This window comes from Dipodomys spectabilis, unplaced genomic scaffold, assembly GCF_019054845.1.
Source record: "Dipodomys spectabilis isolate Male_0828 unplaced genomic scaffold, ASM1905484v1 ptg000187l, whole genome shotgun sequence".
NCBI classification, from domain to species: Eukaryota; Metazoa; Chordata; class Mammalia; order Rodentia; family Heteromyidae; genus Dipodomys; species Dipodomys spectabilis.
Window position 1 is genome coordinate 3,274,648 of NW_024870864.1, and position 23,459 is coordinate 3,298,106.

At 43.8% G+C, this 23,459-nt stretch overlaps 1 protein-coding gene across 1 annotated transcript in view; it reads left to right on the top strand.

Moving 5' to 3' along the window:
- Positions 1-16,151, top strand: part of CUNH2orf92 (chromosome unknown C2orf92 homolog) — a 36,838-nt gene extending 20,687 nt beyond the window's left edge. The window contains exons 6-9 of the mRNA XM_042695360.1: positions 268-369; positions 4,793-4,840; positions 13,922-14,072; positions 16,011-16,151. Of these exons, the coding sequence (XP_042551294.1) occupies positions 268-369; positions 4,793-4,840; positions 13,922-14,072; positions 16,011-16,143 (434 nt within the window). The 3' untranslated portion in view covers positions 16,144-16,151. The remainder of the gene's footprint in view (positions 1-267; positions 370-4,792; positions 4,841-13,921; positions 14,073-16,010) is intronic.
- The last annotated feature ends 7,308 nt before the right edge of the window (positions 16,152-23,459 follow it).

A 23,459-nucleotide genomic window follows, 5' to 3' on the forward strand; every position in this document is an offset into this window, starting at 1 on the left:
AGTAGTTAGAATTACAGGTGTGAGCCACCAGTGCCTGGCCTTACATTTCTTCATACCCTTCATGTTTTTTTGTTGTTTGTTTTTTGCCAGTCCTGGGGCTTGAATTCAGGGTTTGGGCACTGCTTCTTTTGCTCAAGGCTAGCACTCTACCACTTGAGCCACAGTGTCACATCTAGTTACTTACTTATTCATGGACTGCTAGATACCTAGCAAAATATACCAGTCTTGTGTTGCTGGCATTAACATGTCTTTGTTTGTTTCATTGAGATGAGATTCTACTGCAGGTGTTTCCCAAAGATCCACACCACATGGTACACAATGAAGCCAGAACAACAGGCAGACTGATTACAAAGACAGACATGAATGAAGGCAAGTACATATTGTTGACAGAGGAAATGCCCATATTTCTTAGGCTGCATATTAAGCTTACAATGCTATCATTTTAGCATTCTGGAAGCCAGCTGGTGGTGGAGCAATACCAGATGGACATGTGGAGGAAAGAATTGTCTAACATCCTTTTTATAACCTTCCATTAGCTATAGGGTTAGATGATTGTAGGGTCAGGTGTATTTGGGGGTGTTTTCCTGTGTGTAGAGTTAGGTGACATGGGCCATCTCAGCCCAGGTGAGCTGGGCTGATCAGGGGACAGGCACTTGATTTGCAAGTGGAGCTCATATTCCTGGGTCACATGAACCCTGAAGTAGCAGAATAATTTTTTTCCCATGCAATATGTTTTATATTTCCATGGGCATGAAGTAGTTTGAGAGACCCATGAATCATTTATACCTTCATCCTTGAAAAGACAATAAGAACAACATGACTTGCCCTGGGAACACCCACAGAAATGACAACAATGGAGAAAAAAGCAACTTCATACCATCAAAAAAGAGGAACATTAGCTGAGCACAGGTGGCTCAAGCCTGCAATTTTAGCTACCCAGGAGGCTATGATATGAGGATTGTAGTTTGAACCTGGCCTGGGGAAGGAAAGTTTGTGAGACTCTTTTCTCCAATTAAAAAAAAAATGAAAGTGGAACTGTGGCTCAAGTGGTAGAGGGCTAATCTTGAGCCCCTAAAAGCTCAGGGATAGTACCCAGGCCCTGAATTCAAGCCCCAGGACTAACACGAAACAAAACAAAAATACTCCAAAATAAGAAACAATATTGAGAGAATTAAGATATCCAGATGGTAACAGGTGGTTATGATGGAATTATGTAATAGCAAGCTACTAAGAGTGAGAAACAGTCCTTGGTGGCAGCCCATTGGTATGTTGCACACAGATATGCATTCCCATGTCTTGATACATCTGCCCAACCTCTGCTGCAATCAGCAGTCAGGTGCAATCTCGTCATTATGTTCAAAACTCATATTTCCACATTTAAGTGGGATTCTATGTTAGCATTTAAACTTAGCTACAAGCTCATGCCTGTAATCCTAGCTACTCAGGAGCCTGTGGTCTGAGGATTATAGTTTGGAGCCAGTCCAAGCAGAAAAGTCCGTTGAGACTCTTATCTCCAATGAACCACCAAAAAGATGAAAGTGGTAGCATTTAAGAAAAAAAGCTCAGCCCTGATCAGGTTCAAGCCCTAGGAACAGAAAAAAAAAAAAAAATTAAAAAAATGAAAGAAAGAGAATGAAAAAGAAACGGAATATAAAAATGTAGGGGTCAAGATGCTTGTATCTATGTACTGACAAAAATCTTTCTCTTTTTCATGCACTTTATCAAAGAAATCAGTGTTGCCCAGAAGTCTCCAGAACCAGAATCTTTTCTTGACCCAATGGACAAAACGCAAAATGGTAAACATAAGCGGATAAACTTAGGATTGGGGTCAATTCATAATAGCTACTATTTTCCTCTTTCAAGTTCAGAACTAAGTTTGCAGCTATGCCCATGGCGCCTCTGGCTGGTGGAGTCGCTCTCCTGTAGAGGATGCTTGGCCTGGCACTGCGGTGCTTCACCTCACATTAGGGAGCATGTCAAATCCCTGGTCAGGTTGAGGGAACTGTGATACCCTGTGAAAATCGGCTTCTGTAAAGTGAGCAGACCTATGTCTGGCCTTGGCAGGCAGGTTCATGACAGGGAAAGAACTGGCCCAGCAAGGGAACGCTGTTCCATGCAGTTACCAGATCCCTTTTCCCCTGAGTGTGGGGGGTTGGGCTTGTGAGGGGCTGAACACATTCCTGAGGCGCCACCCAGAGGGATGCTGGTGGAATTGCAGCCTTCTGAGTTAGGGAAGGCTCATCTTACTTGACCTGATTTTGGTGAATGACAGAATGAGAAACTATCCCAGGAAGTATTTCTTCTTTTGTAAATTGTCATTGTTTGAGGGGGAAAAGACAGGTTCTTCCTAGGTACAAGTGTAGGCACAGGCACTGGGGTTCTCTGATCTGATTGTGCATCAGCTAGCATTAGTTCTGTAAGTGGAGCCTAGGAAGGAAGCTGCTGTGGATTTTTTTGTTGTTGTTGTTTTGTTTTTGTCAGTTGTGGGGCTTGAACTCTGGGCCTGGGCGCTGTCCCTCAGCTCTTCAGCTCAAGGCGAGCGCTCTACCACTTGAGCCATAGCACCACTTCTGGTTTTCTGGTGGTTAATTGGAGATTAGACTCCCACAACCTTTCCTGCCTAGGCTGGCTTTGAAATACGATCCTCAGATCTCAGCCTCCTTAGTAACTAGGATTACAGGCATAAGCCACCGGCCCGGCTAAGGCACAGTCCCTGGGTGAGTCCTGAAGTCAGCCAGTGACTAGTTTCTGGCATTTGGAAACATTGACTTGGATGATTTTCAGGGATGAATTTATAACAGGATCCTTAAAATGACAATTGTGGGAACTGGAGGCGTAGCTCAAGTGGTAAAGCGCCAGCTGTTAGTGAAAAAACTGAGCAAACCTTGAGTTCAGATCCCAGTACCTGCCCCCACCCCAATCCATAGTTACATAAAATGACTATTGTGTGCTCTGCCTAGTGTTTTGTAATAGGAAGGCAACTGATTTCTGTACCTTAATTTTGTATCCTCATCTTACTTGCTTCTAAGCTTGTGCTTATGTCATCTATAAGCAGTGATTTTTTTTTCTTTTCATTATTATGCCTCTCACTGACTAACTCATGTCTAACTACATTGCTAATATCTCCAGGATGAACTTGAGTAGTAGTGGAGATAGTTGCATGCTGTCTGTATGTCCCCCGTTTTGCTTTTTTATTTATCCATTGATGTATCAGTTTTGTTGCCTTTTCATTTTGTCATGGTGAATATGTTGATATATAAATACTGCTTTTTGTTCTGTGTGTGTGTGTGTGTGTGTGTGTGTGTGTGTGTGTGTGTGTATGTATGTGTGTGAGAGCAAGGTGGGGGGGTATGTATGTAAGTAGGACTTGAACTCTGGGCTTGGGTGCTGTCTTTTAGCTTTTCACTCAAGGCATCAAGGCAGCACTTTACCACTTGAGCCACAGCTCCACTTCAGGCTTTTGTTGGTTAATTGAAGATAAGAGTCTCATGAACTTTTCTGTTTGAGCTGGCTTTGAATGGATATTCTCAGCTATCCTGAGAAGTACCTACCTAGCTGCTTTCAGTTCTTTTGTGCACATATATATTGGATATATTTGTATATATACATATATATATATTCTATTTTTAAGTTTTTCGACAGCTGCCATATGTTTCTATATTGGTTCAACACTTTACAGTTTCACCAGTAATAGAACAATTTTCCAATTTCTTCACACTCGTGCCAACATGTGTTATTTTCTGTTGCTATTTATTTATTATATTTTTGTTGGTTGTGGGCATTGAACTCAGGGCCTAAGCACTGTCCCTTAGCCCTTTAGCTCAAGGCTAGCACTCTACCAGCTCCACTCCCCATTTTCTGGTGGTTAATTGGAGATAAGAGTCTCATGGACTTTCCTTCCTAGGCTGGCTTTGAACCATGATTCTCAGATCTCAGCCTCCTGAGTAGCTAGGATTACAGGCATGAACCATCAGTGCCTGGCTTAGTTTTTTAAAATAGTGGTCATATTCATGTGTATGAGGTGTTATCTGATTGTAGTTTGCTTTGCTGTTTTTTTTTTTTTTTTGGTCAGTCATGGGGCTTGAACTCAGGGCCTGGGTGCTGTTCCTGAGCTCTTTTATGTTCTAGGCCAGAACTCCACAACTTGAGCCACAGTGCCACTTCTGGTTTTCTAGTGTTTAATTGGAGATAAGAGTCTCACAAATTTTCCTGCCTGGGCTAGCTCAGAACCATGATCCTCAGATCTCAGCCTCCTGAGTAGTTAGGATTATATGCATGAGCCATTGGCATCCTGATCCATTTTCTTTTTCTTTCTTTCTTTTTTTTTTTTTGGTTGATTGTGGGGCTTGAACTCTGGGCCTGGGTGCTGTCCCTCAGCTCTTCAACTCAAGGCCAGTACTCTACTGCTTGAGCCACAGTGCCACTTCTGGTTTTCTAGTGGTTTATTGGAGTTAAGAGTCTCACGGACTTTCCTGCCTTTTGATCCTCAGATCCAACCTCCTGAGTAGCTAGGATTACAGGCGTGAACCACCGGCGCCCGGCTTAATACATTTTCTTAATAATTAGTGATCTGGAGTTTTTTTTTTGTCGGGCATGGGGCTTGAACTCTGGGCCTGGGCACTGTCCCTCACTCTTCAGCTCAAGACTAGCACTCTACCACTTGAGCCACAGCGCCACTTCCTCTACCTTTTTGGATATAGTATATACTTTATAGAATTTCAGGTAAGTTGCATATATTCCTGGATGTATCCAGAGATCCCAGATTAATGTTCTATTCTTCCAAATTTTGCAGGAGACATCAACGAGAAAAAAGATGCTTTGGCGGAACATCAGAACTATAGTGAGTGACTCTGAGAACAAAAATCTTTTTATTTCTATTCCAATCCTTTTTTTTTTTGTCTGTCTTGGGGCTTGAACTCTGGACCTGGGCACTGTCCCTCAGTTCTTCAGCTCAGGCTAGCGCTCTACCACTTGAGTCACAGCACTACTTCCGGCTTTTTCGCTTATATGGTGCTGAGGAATTGAACCCAAGGCCTCATGCATGCAAGGCAAGCACTCTACTACTTAGCCACCTTCCCAGACCCTGGAGTATTTTTTTAACTGTATTTTTTCCCCCTGTTTTAATGGAAGGCCCATTTTATTTTATTTATTGTGAAAATATTGTAGAGAGGGGTTACAATTACATGGGCAAGATAATGAGTACATTTCTTATCAAGCATTGTAGCCTCCTAACTGTATTTTTTGTACTTATTGGACATTTCTGTATTTCCTTTTGAAAGAAAAAAGTCTCTTCAAGTCTTTTGATCATTGTTGTATTTTTATTTTTATTTTTTTTGTCTGTCGTGGGGCCTGAACTCTGGGCCTGGGCGCTGTCCCTCAGCTCTTCAGCTCAAGGCTAGCACTCTACCACTTGAGCCACAGCACCACTTCTGGCTTTTTCTGCTTATGTGGTACTGAGGAATCGAACCCAGGGCCTCATGCATGCAAGGCAAGCACTCTACCACTGAGCCACTTTCACAGCTCCTGTATTGATTTTTGTTGTTATTGAGTTTTAGAAATCTATTATTTTCTATGTCAAAAATTGGATTTGGAAACATTTTCTACCTCTATTTTTTAATCTGTTGATGTCGTTTTTCATTCACAAAAAAGCTTCAATTTTTCTTTTTTTTTAAAAAAAAACTGCATCTCACAGTTTAAGCTTGCCTTGAACTCTTTTTATTATATATATATATATATATATGTATATATATATATATATATATATATATATACACACACACACACACAGTATATATGTATATATTTTATTTTATTTATTTTTTGGTCCGGTCATGGGGCCTGAACTCTGGGCCTGGGTGCTGTCTCTCAGCTCTTCAGCTCAAGGTTAGTGCTCTACCACTTGAGCCACAGCACCACTTCTGGCTTTTTTCTTTTTGCTTATGTGGTGCTGAGGAATTGAACCCAGGGCCTCATGCATGCAAGGCAAGGGCTCTACCACTGAGCCACCTTCCCAGCCCCTGTCCCTGAGTTTTTGTGCTCAAGGCTAGCACTCTCCCAAGTGAGCCATAGCCCCAATTCCAATAAGAATCTCATGGACTTTCCTGCCCAGGCTGGCTTTGACCTATGATCCTCAGATCTCAGCCTCTTGAGTAGCTAGCAGGCAGGAACCACTGACTCTGGGTTATGGCCTTGAACTCTTGACCCTTCTTTGCCTCTGCTTCCTGGAATTACAGACTTGTATCTAACACCAAGAAAAAATTTACAAAAATTTACATTGTTATTAAGTTTAGTGTACCTATTTTTTATTTTTCTGTCTGTGCGTTTGCTATCATATCTAAGAAATCATTGCCAAATGGAATGTCACCAAGTCTTTGCCCTGTTTTTTTTCTCTAACAGTTTTATAGTTTTAGGTCTTATATATAGGTTCTTGGTATGTATGTATGTATGTATTTATTATAGTACTTTGGATCATACCCAGGGCCTTATACATGCTGGGTGAGCACTCTACCACTTAGCTTTGATGGCTTCTGAGATCATAGCTGTATATAGTGTTAGATCAAGGTCTACCTTCAATTCATTTGCATGTTGCTATCCCATTTCCTAGAATCCTTTGTTGTTCCATTTGGACTTATGGTAGTCTAAATGGTTCCTGCAGGTGTCAAGTGTTGTGTGCCCAGGAGTGTTTATATAGTACCAGCATACCTCATCCCCTAAAGAATGTCCCTTAGACCCTGCATAATACAATCTCATTGCTAATTGTATAAGTATAATTAATAATATAGTTGGAGTGACAGTGCTTGCTATTTAGTTTGAATTTTTGTTTCTTTAAACTATCTATTTGATTACTTTTGAATAAATTTACTTCCCAACTTCTATTATGCCTCCAGGGAAACCAAGACAAAACTTTCTTTTAACTCTAGTACTTATTTACAATCTCCCTCTTTTTTTCCCCCCAGTGGTTTGAACTAAGGGTTTGTGCATGCTACACTTAGCTACATCCTACCTCTTCCTTTTATAAAAATGAACAGAATTTTCTAATTAAAGCCTTTTTTTTCTCATTTCCTGAGCTGTCTGCTTCCCCTTTCATATTTACTAGTATCATTGTAGTCTACACATTGAAATGTCCAGGGGGCAAATCATAACACAATCTGATACAGTCACAGTTTGGTTCCCAGGGATGGGTAGTGACATAAAAAGGTTTTAATAAAACATTAGAAGTGAGTAAGTATGTGAATGAATGGTATGCTTCTCTATAACATTGATGATCACTATTATGGTAATAACACTGACATACAGAGCACTTATTGTTTTCCAGATGTTGGAGTTTTCAACTACATTATCTCATTTAATTCACACAGAAGTCCTATGTAGTTTTTCTTCTGTGTCTCTATTTTCTATGTGGAAACAGGTTAAGAAACCTGATGCAGCTCAGATGGCTAATAGGAGTCAGTGCTCATCTTTAAATGCAGATGCCTTGAGAGACACCACTTACATCAATGTAAAGGACACCTGGAGGAACTTGAAGGCAGACAGTTTTGCAGACATCACACATAGCAATAATCCTCAGATGCACCCCCTTAGATTTTCTAAGTAACCCAGTAACTTGGGGTCCCCAGGGTGGGACAATTTGGCTTCAGCTGTTCTAAGTTCTGCTGAGTGGATTCCACCTGGGTCAATGAAACTTTCCACTGGAGCTGGGTATCAGTGGCTCATGACTATAATTAGACCTCAGGAGGATGAGATCTGAGGATTGAGGGTGAGAGCCAGTCTGGGCAGACAAATCTGACAGATGTGTTTGTAAATAACCATCCAAAAACTCTCCAGAAGTGGAGGTGTGGCTCAAGTGATAGAGTGCCAGCCACGAAGGGAGACAGGAAGCCAAGTGGGAACTCAAGGCCCTGAGTTCAAGCCCCTGAACCAGCAAAATAACATTACCACTGGAGCAATGGAAGGTAGTGTTTCCCTGTAAGTATTCACACTGTATGAAAGAATTTTCAAATGCAGAACCTACTGATAGCCCTTTTTGTACCCTATTGGGTTCATCTGCCCTAGAACAAGCATACAACCACCTCCTAGACCTTGTGCCAGGTCTCAACCTGTCATGTTGATAGATTTTTCTAGAATGTTTGCTTAATATCAAAAGCTATCCTTTAACAATGAGCTTGCTTTATTTATTTATTTATTTATATTGTGAAAATACTGTACAGAGGAGTTACAATTACATGGGCAAGGTAATGAGTACATTTCTTATCAAGCATTGTTGCCTCCTCCTTTGTTTTTCCCCTACTATCCCACAACTACTGCACCCACCCCCACCCTTCTGCCCCCAGCAACGAGCTTTATACAGTTTTCTCCCTAACTTAATTGAGTGCAGGATCATTTTGTAAGTATAAACGGGGCTTGCTACCTTCTATTTCCCCAGATATCAAGGTCTCAGCTGTGTAGCAGTCAATCTAAACTTCATTTAAGGTCAATTTTTTGCTTTTTTTGTGTGTGTGGGTTATGGGACTTGAACTCTGGGCCTGAGCTCTGTCCTTCAGCTCCTCAGCTCAAGGCTAGCACTCTACCACCTGAGCTACTGTGTTTCTTCTGGTTTTCTGGTGGTTTTGGGGAGATGAGTTTCATGGCCTTTCCTGCCTGGGCTGGCTTTGAACCAAGATCCTCAGATCTCAGCCTCCTGAGTAGCTAGGATTTACAGGCACCCGGCTGCTTTTTTTTTTTTTTTAAAGAAAGGATAGTTGGGAGGGAAAAACTGGGAGAAAGTAGGGAAGGGGTGACATTGTCCAAGAAGAAATGTACTCTTTACCTGACTTAAATAACTGTAAGCCGATTTATAATAGCAATAAAATATATTTTTAAAGAGAAAGGATAGTACTATAAGTTGGCCATGACATTCGTATGGACAATAACTAATGTTCAAAAATGGAAAACATGTATTGGGAAACTTCCTTTGGGATTAAAATATTAGAATAATGTGAACTTAATGTGTAGGTTAAAAAAGAGTCACATATCTGATTTTGTAGGCTCAATCTAATATTTTTGAAATCATCTAGTTACATATTTAACTATAGACATCTTGTAGAATGTAAATCGCTCAGAAATATTGTGACTTCTGTTATATCTACAACTCTTTCAGAGAGCTTGAAGTAGCAAATTAAGTCCTTTCGTTCATGTAGACAGAACTGAAGTTTCATTGTTCAAGTATGTTCTATAGATTTCAATTCCTGTAGCGGTTTTAAAATATGACCCAAAATTCTTTGTTGCCTCTCCTTTGACAAGATGGGTATGGGCTGGACTTGGCAACTTGTTTTAATGAGCGGTGGTAAACTAATCTGTAAAGGGATGGTGGGCTACTCATAGATTAGATCATAAATGACATTGCTGTCTCTTGGATTGCTCACTCTGGTGAAAATCAGCTTCATGTTGAGAGAGCACTCCAGCAATCTAAAAGAACATGGGCCCTTGCGTAGAATCCTGCCCTCCTGCCTGTAGCCAGCAAGCAGGTCAACTGTCCTATTAGTGAGCCATTTTGGAAGCTGATTTCTCACAGCTGGTTGACCTCCAGCTTTGGCCCATAAGAATGTTTACTTGGGTGGTTCTGCTTCAAACTCTCTTATGAGTTGCATCAAGAGTCTTCAGGATTTATTCTCTTACTTTTAAGATCTCACTGCATATTTCTCCTACTTGGTCATAGGCACTGTGCTGGAAGCTAAAAGGGAAATGACCATTTATTTATTTAGACAGAGTTGGAGATTAAATCCAGGGCTTCATGTCTACTACTGACCTACACCTCCAGCCCAAGATTTGTATGTGTGTGTCTGTATGTGTGTGTGTGTGTGTGTGTGTTTGTGTGCGTGTATGTGTGCCTGTACAGGGACTCACATTCAAGACCTTGCATTTTTACTTGGCTTTATTTTTTTTGCTGGTCCTGGGGCTTGAGTTTAGAGATTAGGTGCTGTCCCTGAGCTTCTTTTTGTTTAACGCTAGTGCTCTACCTCTTGAGCCACATTGCCAATCCTGGCTTCTTCTGAGAAGTTTATTAGAGATAAGAGTCTCATGGACTTTTCTGTCCAAGATGGCTTTGAACCATGATCCTCAGATCTCAGCTTCCTGAGTAGCTAAGCTTACAAGCATGAGTCACTGGTGCCCGGCTAATTGGTGGCAGATTTTCTATCTCCATAAGTCCTGTTATTTAAAATATGGTGTGTGTGTGTGTGTGTGTGTGTATGTGTGTGTATGTGTGTGTGTGTGTGTAAGATTGGGATGATTGGCACATGGAAGTTGTTTTTTTTTTTTTTGTCAGTCGTGAGGCTTGAACTCTGGGCTTGGGTGCTGTCCCTACACTCTTCAGCTCAAGGTGAGCGCTCTACCACTTGAGCTACAGCGCCACTTCCAGTTTTCTGGTGGTTTATTGGAGATAAGAGTCTCACGGACTTTCCTGCCCAGGCTGGCTTTGAACCGAGATCCTCAGATCTCAGCCTCCTGAGTAGCTAGGATTACAGGCATGAGCCATCGGCGCCTGGCTGGATGTTCTTTAGACCAATCTTTTTACTTTTACATATGTTCAATTTTGTATTTATAATTTTTTTTTGACAGTCTAGGGCTTAAACTCAGGATCTCAGGGTCTTATGGTCTCATTCTCTTAGCTTTTTTGATCATGACTCCTACTTGAGCCATACTTCTGCTTCTGGGTTTTTTGTTTTTGTTTTGCTGGTTTATTGTAGATTAAAAGTCTGAAGGAAGTGGTGTGGTAGCTCAATTGGTAGAGTGCTAGCCTTGAGCACAAAGAGGCTCATGGACAGCGCCCAGGCCATGAGTTAAAGCCCACAGCTGACCAAAGAAAATAAAAAACAGAAACAAAAAATCCTGCATTTCTCAGGCTGGAAATGTGGCTTAGTGTTAGAGTGCTTGCCTAGCATGCATGAAGCCCTGGGTTTGATTCCTCAGTACCACATAAACAGAAAGGCAAGTGCTAGCCTCGCTCGAGCACAAGAAGCCCAGGCCCTGAGTTCAAGCCCCAGGACTGGAAAAAAAAAAAGTGATCCCCAAACCCTCAGCTGTTCATGTTGACTCTAGAAGAAAAAATTTATAAAAATGAAATTAATCACAGGCCAATGGTTGGTTGTAGATGAGCATGGATGTGTTAGCTTTCTGTCACTATAATGAAATATCTGAGTTAATCAACATGAAGAGAAATGACTGACTTTTGGGCCACAGTTTTGGAGGTTCTAGTTCATGATTGATTGGCCCTGTTTTTTTGAGCCTGTGGTGCATCATGGTGATAATTTTGCTCACCTCTTGTCTGAGAAGTAAAAGAGAGAAGAGGAGGTTGGTGTTTCATAGTCCTCTTCAAGGGCACGCCCCCAATGATCTAAAGACCTCCCATTAGCCCTTGCTTCTTTTTTTTTTTAATTTTAATTTTAATTTTTTGTGAACGTACTGTACAGAGGGGTTACAATTACATGGGCAAGATAATGAGTACATTTCTTATCAAGCATTGCAGCCTCCTCCTTTGTTTACCCTTCACATCCCTTCCCAGCCTCCTCCCACCCCTTCCCCCAATCCCCCCTCCCCCACCCGCACCAAAGTTGTAAAGTTCGTTTTTGACGTGACAACTTGTACTTCTCATAGTTGCATCGGGTCCACCTGTATCCTTAAACGACTTGTTTTTCCCCATCTCCTCCACAAATTATACCGACATCAAAGCCCTTGCTTCTTAAAGCTTTCAACACTCTTTTATCGAACCACTGTGGAGGCCAGGCCTTTAACACAGGAACCTTTGGGAATTTTAGGATGCAAACAATGGCAACATATCTTTTTGCTTTTTGTAGATTACATTTCAGAAGAAATAAGGGATAAGGAATTCTCTCTCTTCAACAGACATGCAGAAGATGAATTAACTACTCAAGCTGAAGAAATAATTCAAGAAACAGTTAGTCCAGGTAATAATACCTATAGCATGAACTAATAATCCAGTACAGATGATTGCAGACTATCTTGTACCTTTCATAGTATTTTACCCCAGGAGACATCAGCAAATCTTCAGTTTACATACAAAAACATATTGGCTGCAGTTAAAACGATTAAGTAAGGTGTATGTGGCTCACTCCTTCCTGTAATCCTAGCTACTCGAAGACTGAGATTTGAGAATAGTGGTTTGAAGCCAGGACAGCAGGAAAACCTGCTTGACTTTCTTTTGGTCATTCATGGGGCTTGAACTCAGGGCCTGGGTGGTGTCCCTGAGCTCTTTTGCTCAAGGCTAGCACTCTACCACTTAGAGCCATAACTCAAAGTTATTGAGTGGTTAGTTGGAGATAAGAGTCTCATGGGGACTTTTTCAAATCACAATGCTTAGATCTCAGTCTCCTGAGTAGGTAGGGTTACAGGGATGAGCCACTGGTACCCAGCTTGTTTGACTCTTATTTCCACTTAACCAGCAAAAAGACAGAAGTGGAGCTGTGGCTCAATAATAGAGCATCAGCCTTGAGTAGAAAAGCTAAGGAGCAATGTCTAGGCTCTGAGTTCAAGCCCCAGTGCTGGCACACATATACACACCAAATATGAATTAAATAAACTCTAAGGTTTGACCATTTTTTTTAAAAAGATGCTACTTTATATTGTTTCCACACAGACAAGGCTGTTTTCAAAACCCAGAGATGTGTTTTACTAATCTCTTAGACATCTTTCAACTCAATCAGGTTGATAAAATTAACCTGTACATATACTCCAGCAAGGAATGAAGCTGGTAGGGCAGAGAGGAGGGGCACCAGAGAAGAGTTGTTTTTGTTTTATTTATTGTTTGAGGGTGCTGGGGATAGAACTCAGATCTTTGTGCATGATCTCACCTCTACAAATTGTGATTTATTAAATCTCCTTTTCCTTCTCCTTTTTTTTTTTTGCCAGTCCTGAGGCTTGAACTCAGGGCCTCGGCAATGTCCCTGAGCCACTCTATGTTCAAGGCGCTCTACCACTAAGCCACATTCCCAGCCTCTTCCCCTTTTATGTTTTTTTTTTTGGTCGGTCATGTGGCCTGAACTCTGGGCCTGGACGCTGTCCCTCAGCTCTTCAGCTCAAGGCTAGCACTCTACCACTTGAGCCACAGCGCCACTTCTGGCTTTTTCTGCTTATGTGGTGCTGAGGAATCGAACCCAGGGCCTCATGCATGCAAGGCAAGCACTCTACCACTGAGCCACCTTTCCAGCCCCGGCCCCCTTTATGTTTTTGTTGGTCGTGGGGCTTGATCTCTGAGCCTGGGTGCTATCCCTTAGCTCTTCAGCTCGAGGCTAGCACTCTACCACTTAAGCCACAGCGCCACTTCCAGTTTTCTGGTAGTTTATTGGAGATAAGAGTCTCACAGACTTTCCTGCCCAGGCTGGCTTTGAACCGTGATCTTCAGATCTCAGCCTCCTGAGTAGCTAGGATTATAGGCGTGAGCCACCAGTGCCCGGCTCCTTCCTTCCCCCCCACTTTTTTTTGTATTGGTATTGGAGCTTGAACTCAGGTCTTGGATGCTATCCCTTTGTTCTCTGTGGTAGAGTGCCAGTACTACTTCCAGCTTTTTGATGGTTAATTGAAGATAAGAGTCTCACAGATTGTCCAGGCTGCTGCAAACTGTGATTCTCAGATCTCAGTTTCCTGAGTAGTTAGAATTACAGGGGCAAGCCACCAGCACGTGGTCTGAGCCTTCTTTTTGGCTGCTTTGTTGTTGGCCAGCCCAAACTTTTGGCATCTCACTTTACCTCTGGACAGCATACATATGGGTCTATCGCCCTAAGCAATGCCAGTCCTTCCTGCAGTTAGCAGTTAATAGGCTAGCTAGCCACCAGGTTGTCTTTGCATTTGCTCCTGGTCATGGGTGACTGGGCAGGGATGTACATGGGGTCAGCCCTTAGTCTACTCTGCCCTGTGCCTTCTTATTTAGATATCCAATATAGGAGTCAGCCGTGTGGGCAACTGATGCGCTTCCTACAGAGGAATATCATTACAGCCGCCATTGCAGTGGCCTGCATCCTAGCCATCATCGTGCTGTTGCTGCTCATGCTCTCTGCATACCTCAGAAGGAAACGCCCATTGTGAGTGGCTCTCTATACCCACTTCTCTTCCAAGAACACATGAGTATTTGGATCAAAGCTGCCCCCAGTGTTTCCTGTGGAGTGCAGATCTAGGAGGAGAGCAGGAATCACCACCTCCTTTTGTGCTTGTCACCTGACATACTCCAACCTGCCAGGGCAATTGATTTTGGGCATTGCCTGGTGATTCTGATGCTCACCCAGGTTGGGGGAAATCTGGCTTGGTCTAAGGTGGTTTCCTTAGGCCATTAATGATTTGATCACATGCTCCCCATATTGAGCGTTACTCAGGAGGAGGTGATAGAACCTCTGGCTGGAAAATTGGAATATGGGTATAGAAAAGAAAGGCTGAATGCAGCAATAGGCAAGTAAGGAAAGATGAAAGCAGGGCTGACTGAAATTCAGTTGTTCACCCTGAGGTCAATTGTGCTAGTTGTTACAATATAGAAGGGAGGTGGCTCAACAGCCACTTCCTGGAACTTCCCAGGGACTGTAAAATCCCCTTGATCTTATGCTTGGCATAGTAGGGCTTTAAGAGACAAGACTGCAATTGTGGCCACTTTGCTTCCCATGTCAAATATTCTGATTATCCTCCTGGACAACTAGGCTCCAGTGCTGAGATAAGAACCTTTAGCAGGCACTGGGAAACAGATAGTTTATAACATTAGGTTTAATTGCTTTCAAAATTATGAGACTCGTTTTGCATCCCCAGAGGGAAGAACAGTCTTTCAGGCCTCTCAGGTTCTGCCCAACTCTGTGTTGGGCAGGGAAAAGGGGACAGAGGTATGTGAGGAGGGATGGTGTCCATTTCCCACTTATATGTCTCCTTCTGGTTCTGAAGCTACAATATTTACATTTCTCCATAGGAATGCATTGCTGAGCTAGGCTCAAGTGGCTCATGCCTGCAATCCTAGCTACTCAGGAGGCTGAGATCTGAGGATTGCAGTTCAAAGCCAGCCCAGGCAGAAAAGTCAATGAGACTCTTATCTCCAATTAACCACCAAAAAGCCAGAAGTGGAGCTATAGATCAAGTGGAAGAGTAACAGCTTTGAGCAATAAAGCTCAGGAACAGTGCCCCAGTTCTGAGTTTAAGCCCCAGGACTGGCAAAAAAAAAATGGCATTGCTCTGGACACCAGCAGTTTATGCCTAGAACTCTAATGACTCACGAGGCTGAGGTTTGAGAATAGGCTTCAAAGTCATCTTGGGCAGGAAAATTTATGAGACTCAGCTCTAATTGACTAGCAAAAAGAAACTGTGGCTCAAGTGGAAGAGTGTTAGTCTTGAGCAGAAAAAGCTAAGGGATAGCACCTAGGTGCTGAGTCCAAGCCCTAGTATTAGCACAGACAGACAGAGAGACAGATAGACAGAGAGACAGACAGACAGACAGACAGACAGACAGACAGACAGACAGACACACACACACACACACACACACACGTGCGTGCACACAGAAAAAAGAATGGTATTGCTTTTCCTAAATGCCAAGGCTCGTGCCACTGGTCACTCCTTCAGGCCCTACATCCAAGTTCTGATTCAAGAATGGAGACAAAGAGGGAGAGTAGCTTGGATATGATAGAAATTAGAGACAGAGGATTTAAGTTCTCTTGAAAATAAGCTTGGCCTGTTTCACAACTCTGCTGGGCCCATTGTTTTCCCTTTACGTTCCTTCATGTACCAAAAGAAGGGTGGTGGTCGGCTGAGCACCGGTGGCTCATGCCTATAATCCTAGCTACTCAGGAGGCTGAGATCTGAGGATCACGGTTCAAAGCCAGCCCAGGCAGGAAAGTCCGTGAGACTCTTATCTGTATGTCAACTCTTCCTGATGTAAGAGGACAGCTCTGATCCTTTGGAAATATCAGCCTCTATCACTGCCCAACACATGTGTACTAGGAATTCCTGTATATAGAATGAACAGTGTCTTTTTTCTTGCTCTGTTTTAGGTGTCCTCCAGCAAACATGACATACAATATTTTTATAATGAATGGAAAGAGTTGGTGGCAAAAGTCTCAGGACAAGACTCTCAGAAAATTTAGGGGAAGAGTGAATAAGCTGAAGAACTGTTCCTGTGTCTAAGCCAGGTGAGGGATCAACCAGTCCTGGACTCACAGCTGAGATGGGAGCATATACTCAACCCAGACACTATGGAGAGGCCAATTCAATTTGTGGCTAAGAAGTGTATGCTACAAAAACATGTACCTTCTTTTCCCAATCTTGAATGGCCCAAGAAAGAACACTTTGCCAATGGATGCTTATGGTGGTATGGTATAGGGAACTTAGCACATTTACCCAAAGACAAACCTAACAAATAGGTTTATGCATTTAATAAAAGCACTGACTCATTTCTTAAGCCATTCACTGCACAGACGTTGATTGAACAATTGATATACAGACTATCAAAATATGAGGGAACGGGGCTGGGAAGGTGGCTCAGTGGTAGAGCGCTTGCCTTGCATGCATGAGGCCCTGGGTTCGATTCCTCAGCACCACATAAGAAAAAAGAAAAAAGCTGGAAGTGGCACTGTGGCTCAAGTGGTAGAGTGCTAGCCTTGAGCTGAAGAGCTGAGGGACAGCGCCCAGGCCCAGAGTTCAGGCCCCACGACTGGACCCCCCCCCTGCCCCAAAATATGAGGGAACTAAAGATGAGTCAGACATGGTCTCTGCCCCATGGAAGACTACAGTATTGTGCTGGGATGTGATTCAATTGGTAAGTACTTGCCTAGTGAGGACTGAAGTCTTGAGCTCAAACCCTAGTACCACCAAAAGAGAAAAAAATCACAGTGTGAGGGTGGTGTGAGAGCATGACCTTACCAAATATCTTCTGTCCTTTTGAAGTCAAAATATATGAAAAATTTATTTGGAAACTAGGAAGAATTTTGAGAGCTCACCAATGGAGGGTATTTTCTGCTTAAAGGATCGGGAGGGTTTTATTTATTTATTTTTGTCCATACTAGAGTTTGAATACAGGACGTTGCCACCATCCCTGAGTTTACATTGGTTTTTTGTTTCTTTTTCTTTTTCTGCTCATCTGGTGCTCTATAACTTGAGCCACACCTCTCCTTCTAGCTTTTTAGTGGTGAATTAGAGATAAGAGGCTCATAGACTTTCCTGTCCAGGATGGCTTGGAATCACGATTCTCAGATCTCAGCCTAGAATTATAGGTATGAGTCACCAGCACCCAGCTTTGGATCAGGAGAGTTTTAACAAGAAAAGTAACTGGGGTAATTGGAAATATAAGGAAGGGGACTTATTTATAAAGTTGTGAGCAGAGTGGAAAAGCACCCTGGAGCAAGCCAGAGTGAGAAGCTGTTACCCTTAAGGGTGAAGCAAAGACCACGGAGGGCTAGGGATTAACTCAGTAGTAGAGCACCTGCTTAGCATTGATGAGGCCCTGGCTTCAATCTCCAATGCTGAGAAAAGAAAGGAGAAGAAATGGGAATCTCTAACATGCTATACACTTTGTGAGAGGAATGTAAGTGGATTGTAACAACCCAACATGAACAGACTAGGGGACTCCACACTCCAAACTCAGGGTCTTTCTGCCCTGCAATCTCCTCCAAGCTTCCCAACAGGAAGCTAGAAGGTAAGGGCATAAACTGGAATTCATCGGCAATTAGACAAGAGCAGGTTGGGAGGAGGGCAAACTGAAAATTCCTAACACAGTCATCACTTTGGTGTTATCTGTCCTTTTTAATGAATGAAAACTCCAAATTTCACGCCTCATCTCCCACAAGTGACAAAAAGAAAGTCCCAGGAGCCACATGCCATTGAAGAGTGAGGTCAGCACAACCTGAAACTTAAAGCACTCACCACTGCATGGCTTTTCGTATAAGGAACTGGGAGAGGGAAGTGAGCATGACAGCTGCAATGGTCTCTGATTTAGTGTTTCCTCTGCCTGCCCCATGTTGCTCTGTCTTCCAGCACTTTGGCTACACAGGTTCATTTCCTGGGGGGAATTTTCCAGGCTTCCATGTCTTTTTTTGTGGGGGGAAGGGAGCAGTCACTGCAGTTTTCTGATGACAATGGATCCTTAGATATGATGCTCTTGTCCTCTCCTGAATCTCTGGTATATTGATGAGGTCTTTCTGAATCTTCATAGACAAACACAGCTTCCCTGAGGGGAGCAGGATCATTCGCTCCAGGGGATGCTGTAACCTCTTCCTTGGTCTGATATTTCACTACTTCAACATTACCACACTGAAGCTCTCCTTTCAAAATATGAACCTTTGTGGGGAGACACTCAAGTAATATCTAAATCAAAGCAGTAAGCTCAGTGGTATTGGTTACCAGGTATTGGATAGATAGGATAAGATCCTCTTATCTACTCCTGTGGCTTCAGTGTCCATAGCAAATCCAAGGTAAGTATTTTTGTGGAACAAATATTCTCACATTTTACACACACTGAGAACTCTTATGTTTTCCTTCCCAGTCCTTCTTTTTTTTTTTTTTTTGGGTCCAGTCGTGGGGCCTGAACTCTGGGCCTGGGCGCTGTCCCTCAGCTCTTCAGCTCAAGGCTAGAGCTCTACCACTTGAGCCACAGCACCACTTCCGGCTTTTTTCTTATGTGGTGCTGAGGAATCGAACCCAGGGCCTTGAGCATGCAAGGCAAGTACTCTACCACTGAGCCACCTTCCCAGCCCCTTCCCAGTCCTTCTTGATACCAGCCTTCCAATTCTGTTCTTTCCAAGTCCCTATCTGCTAGCCAGCCCAACAGTTACCATCCACAAATTAATGTAAAGCAGTGACACTCAATCTGGGGTCGTTGACAAATGTCCAGAGACATTCTTGGTTATCTCAATTTTGGTGGGGGAAAGATTTCTAGCTTTAGATGCTGTTATACATCTTATGATGCATAGGATAAGACTCTTCCCCAGAAAGGAATTAGGAATTATCCAGCTGAAAGAGTCAGTAGTCCTGAATCTGAGCCTTGGTGGAATGCCTGGACAGCTTCACTGTGATGCCCTTATCACCGTCACCCAAGGCTCCTTCTGATTGAGCCTGCCATATAACTTCTGTCCACTTCTAGCTGGGGCCTGTAGAATCACTTGTAACCCAGACCTGAATATTTTCCTCTTCTGCTAACTGACCAGAAGAACAATGTCAATTCAGTGAAACCATAGGAGCAGGCACTAGGGATCTAAGCCACCTGCTGACATTGGATGGTTTGGCCTTTGGGACTCGTAAGCTTGTGCATATAGTCATGTGCAGGGACCAGTCTGAGAAATGCATCATTCGCTGACTTCATTGTTGATGAACATTAAGGAGAGTACTTACACAAGTTGCATCTGACTTCACTAGTTGATGTAATCTTTGGAAACCACCATTGTATATTTCAGTCCATTGCGTCATGATGCTGTGTGTGTGTGTGACTGTGTATCACTTCTAGTTACTGTGAAATATAATTTAGTGGACCAGATAATAGTCAGTTTGGGTTGTTTGGGCAGTTTGGGCACCCTAGTCACTTGTCCTATGGTCTGGTGTTCAATATCTCCCAAAACTCAATCATAAGCCAGGAGCTGCTTTGCAAATAGAGAAACGATGCCTTCAGAACCCAGGCGCCGACTCTGGGTCCATGCAGATGTTCTCTTAACAGAGTTTGCTGGAGGCTTCCTACGGCTTCTCTCTCCTATCTGGCCAGCCACACTGAAGTGTGGAACATGTGGACAAAGTGTATGGCTAGAGGAGAGATGGAGAAATGGGAGCATTTCAGAGTGGCTGAGGCTCAAGGCAAGAGGCCTTTCTCTGATGCTTTGATCTTGAGGGCACGTAGGATTGGTCTAGGTCTAAGCCCCCTGTCAGGAATAGGGAATCACTTGGGGGTGGGATGGCAGTGTGAGGCAGACCCAAGCTGGGCAGTGGGCCCTGATGGTTGCTGTCAGCACATTTATAGTGCCATGGGAACAGCTGATGGAACTGTAGATGTGTGTGTGTGTGTGTGTGTGTGTGTGTGTGTGTGTATTGGTACTGGGCCTTGAACTCCATACCTGGACACTCTTTCTTAGCTTTTTGCTCAAGACTAGCACTCTACCACTTGAGTCATGCCTCCACTTTCAGCTTTATGGTGGTTGGAGATAAGTCTCATGGACTCTCCTCCCCAGGCTGGCTTCTAATCTTAGCCTCTTGAGTCGTGAGGACTACAGGTGTAAGCCACTAGCATTTGGCACTGTGAATTTGTTATGCATATATGGGGCTTTGGAGTGTAGCAGGGAAACAGTGGTCAGGAGGCTCAGAAGTAGTCCAGCCAGGGCTTGGAGGACTCATGGATCATTCCAGTCCCTATGGAAAAGGAATGAAGACAAGATGACCCCAGAAACCTCTGTGCAGTTGTTTGCCAAGTTTCCCAATCCCCAGAAAATCCATTTCTACCAAGTCTAGCCTTTGTGTTCAAAACTTTATCGTTCATGAACTTGGACTGTGCTTCTGTTGTGGCCACATGTGGCCTGATGTGTCAGACAGAGGCCGGCCTTCCCAGCTCCCATTCAGAGGCTTGGAGAGGTAAGAATCCTAGCCTGGATTCTGATCTTGTTCTCAAGCATCCTCTGCCCACTTACGGTATTTGTGCATCTCTTCTGCTGGCCCTAGAATGGTTCAGGCCACTTCCTGTCTCTCCCATGTTCCCTGCTTGGTAGTTTCTTATGGAGAGTTCTGAATCCCAAAGCCCTCACCCTGGTGGCTGTGTCTTCCTCCCAACATGTATTCACACCAACCTAAACTCACCTCAGATGCTTAAAACACACAGAAAACCTGGCCATACCACCCCATCTTCCCCCAAGCACAAATAGGCAGAGATACACACACACTGCCCCCAAATGCCCAGATACTCATTCACACACACACAAAGATGTGTTTTGTTGTCACACACAGGAACACCTACTGTCACAATACGCATACCTGGACAGTCTGAGTCATCATGGTCCCCAGCCCAACCATGAGACAGTCACACAAGATGAAATCCCAGTGTCACTACCCTATGCCCCATGGAAGGAGACTCAAAAGGGCTCTCCCTAAAGAGCCACTGTGGTTACAAAAAACCAGACTATGCTTAGCTAGAAGCCCTGGCTATCATGTCCAGTCTGCCCAGGCCAGCGGGAGCGAGGGAGGGAGGAAGAAAAGGAGGGAGGGAGGGAGAGAGTCAGAGCCACTTGGGAATGGAGTGAGGGAGACTGAGAGGTGAAGGAATGAGGTAAGGGGAAAGGGGAGGATAGGGGAGGAAACAGAGGGAAGAAGGTGGAAGAGAGATGACAGGAGAAAATACAAAGTTGGGGCATGGGATATGTATGGGGCAGGGGAAGATGGGTGTGAAAGGTAAAGAAATAAGATGAGGGGCTGGGAAGGTGGCTCAGTGGTGGAGCGCTTGCTTTGCATGCCTGAGGCCCTGGGTTCAATTCCCCAGCACCACATAAGCAAAAAGAAAAAAGCTGGAAGTGGCGCTATGGCTCAAGTGGTAGAGCACTAGCCTTGAGCTGAAGAGCTGAGGGACAGCACCCAAGCCCAGAGTTCAGGCTCCACGACCAGACCCCCCCCCCCCCAAAAAAAAAAAGAAATAAGAAGAGAGGAAAATGGAGGAGGAGGGAATAGGTGGGGTTGGTGAGGTGTTGGTGGTGCAGTTGGATTGGGCGTGAAGCATATAGGGGTTAAGGGATGAGGTCAGAGTGATTGCCGCTAACCATGAGTGATTGGAACCTAAAATGGAGGGTGAGATTACAAAGAGAAATATAATTAAGGCTTGCTGACTCTCAGGTGGCCTCAGCCCTGGATACCAGACCAAGGGATCTGAATTTCTCACAGGGGTCTCAATAAGTACTCAAACCCCTAAGGTTATGTTGCTGTTCTCACCTTGGAGACAACTTGCTTTTAGGCTATTGAAAGTGTATTTGGAACAGGTGCTTAAACTATTTTGCTGCTACAAATTAAAGCTGGAGAAAAGCCTGGCCTCTCTGCCTTGATTGTGGGTTTGTCATTGTTCTGAGTCTTTCTCTCACTTTGCAATCTCCTTGAGTTCCAGGAAAGACAGGACTGGTGGATAACATCTTTATGACACCTGACTAAAACTTCCCCTTAGGAACTGCAGAGCCTTTCAGGACAGATCACCTCCAATGGGATAATTACCCATAATGATCAGGCTGCACTTTGAAGCCACAGATCATCTCATAGAAACCAGATTGCTCCCCTCAGGTGATGACTGTGATGACAACTTTCCCAGAACCTAGAAAAAACAGAACTGAGATGATGACCAGCCAGGTCACACCTGTAACCAGGCCTCCTAAACAAAGCACATATGGAACATTCTATGTCCCCTGTGCCTAATTCTTCCTCTGCTTAAACCTAATGCTTATGTCTGTATCCTGAACATGGCTGAAGATAAAGTTAAGTGCCATCTCCCTGTGGCAATGTGCCACATCATCACCTTTCTCTCTGCCATATTTCTTTCCTAATAAGCTTTCTGATCACTTTCACTGTATTTGCATCTTGCCTGAATTATTCTCTGGCTGATAACTGATCAGATACAAGGATGGAGGTTGATGAGCTGTAGAGTTTCCCTGCAACAGGAGAAGAATGGGAAGTACACAGTGTGGTTAATTGGAGTTATGAGTCTCACAGACTTTGCTTCCTGGTCTGGTTTCAAACCACAGTCCTCAGATCTCAGCCTCCTCAATAGGTAGAATTACAGGTGTGAGCCACCAGCAGCTGGGTTTTGGAGTAAGCCTTTAGTGGAGGCCCTGTGTGCTAGGCACAGTGCCCTAGTGGGCAAGTATGCCCTAACATGTTACAATCCTGGAGCCCATTGCTGGGGCTGCCCTTGGCATCCGTGTTCTGATCCCTTCCTTGTGATGTAAGCATAATCCTTCCATGTCACACACAAAGAAACAAGCTACAGAGGGAAGGGTGAATATTCTAAGAAAGCAAGGCCCCTCCTCCAGTCTCTGAGAGCTTGACCAGGGCAGGTGACAACTGGAATGGGACAACCCCACTGGATGTCATCTCACGTTTGAGCTCCACTGAGCTGGGCCCAGTTGGTCTCTGGAACTGGTCTTGCCTTGGCCTGCTCTGAGCCTCAGCTTCCTCATCTTAACAGAGGAGCAATAATTTACTCCTTTTACAGGGTGGTTCAGTGATTCTGTGAGCAGCACACATTTATTGAGTGTTTGCTGCATGCCAGGCACTGTACTGTGTTGAGTGTTGGAGACACTGGAGGAAGTATGGAACAGCTTCTTGTTAGCAGGTTATTGGGGTCTGAGCTTGGAACGTGAGGTGTATAGGTGCATACAGCAGGCATATCATACGTACTGGATTCTCCTGTAAGCTCTTAATAGGCTGTGTACACACTATCATTGTACTCTCATTCCAACCTCTTAGACCCCATTCCTAAGAGGCAGATCACCCTCTCGTTG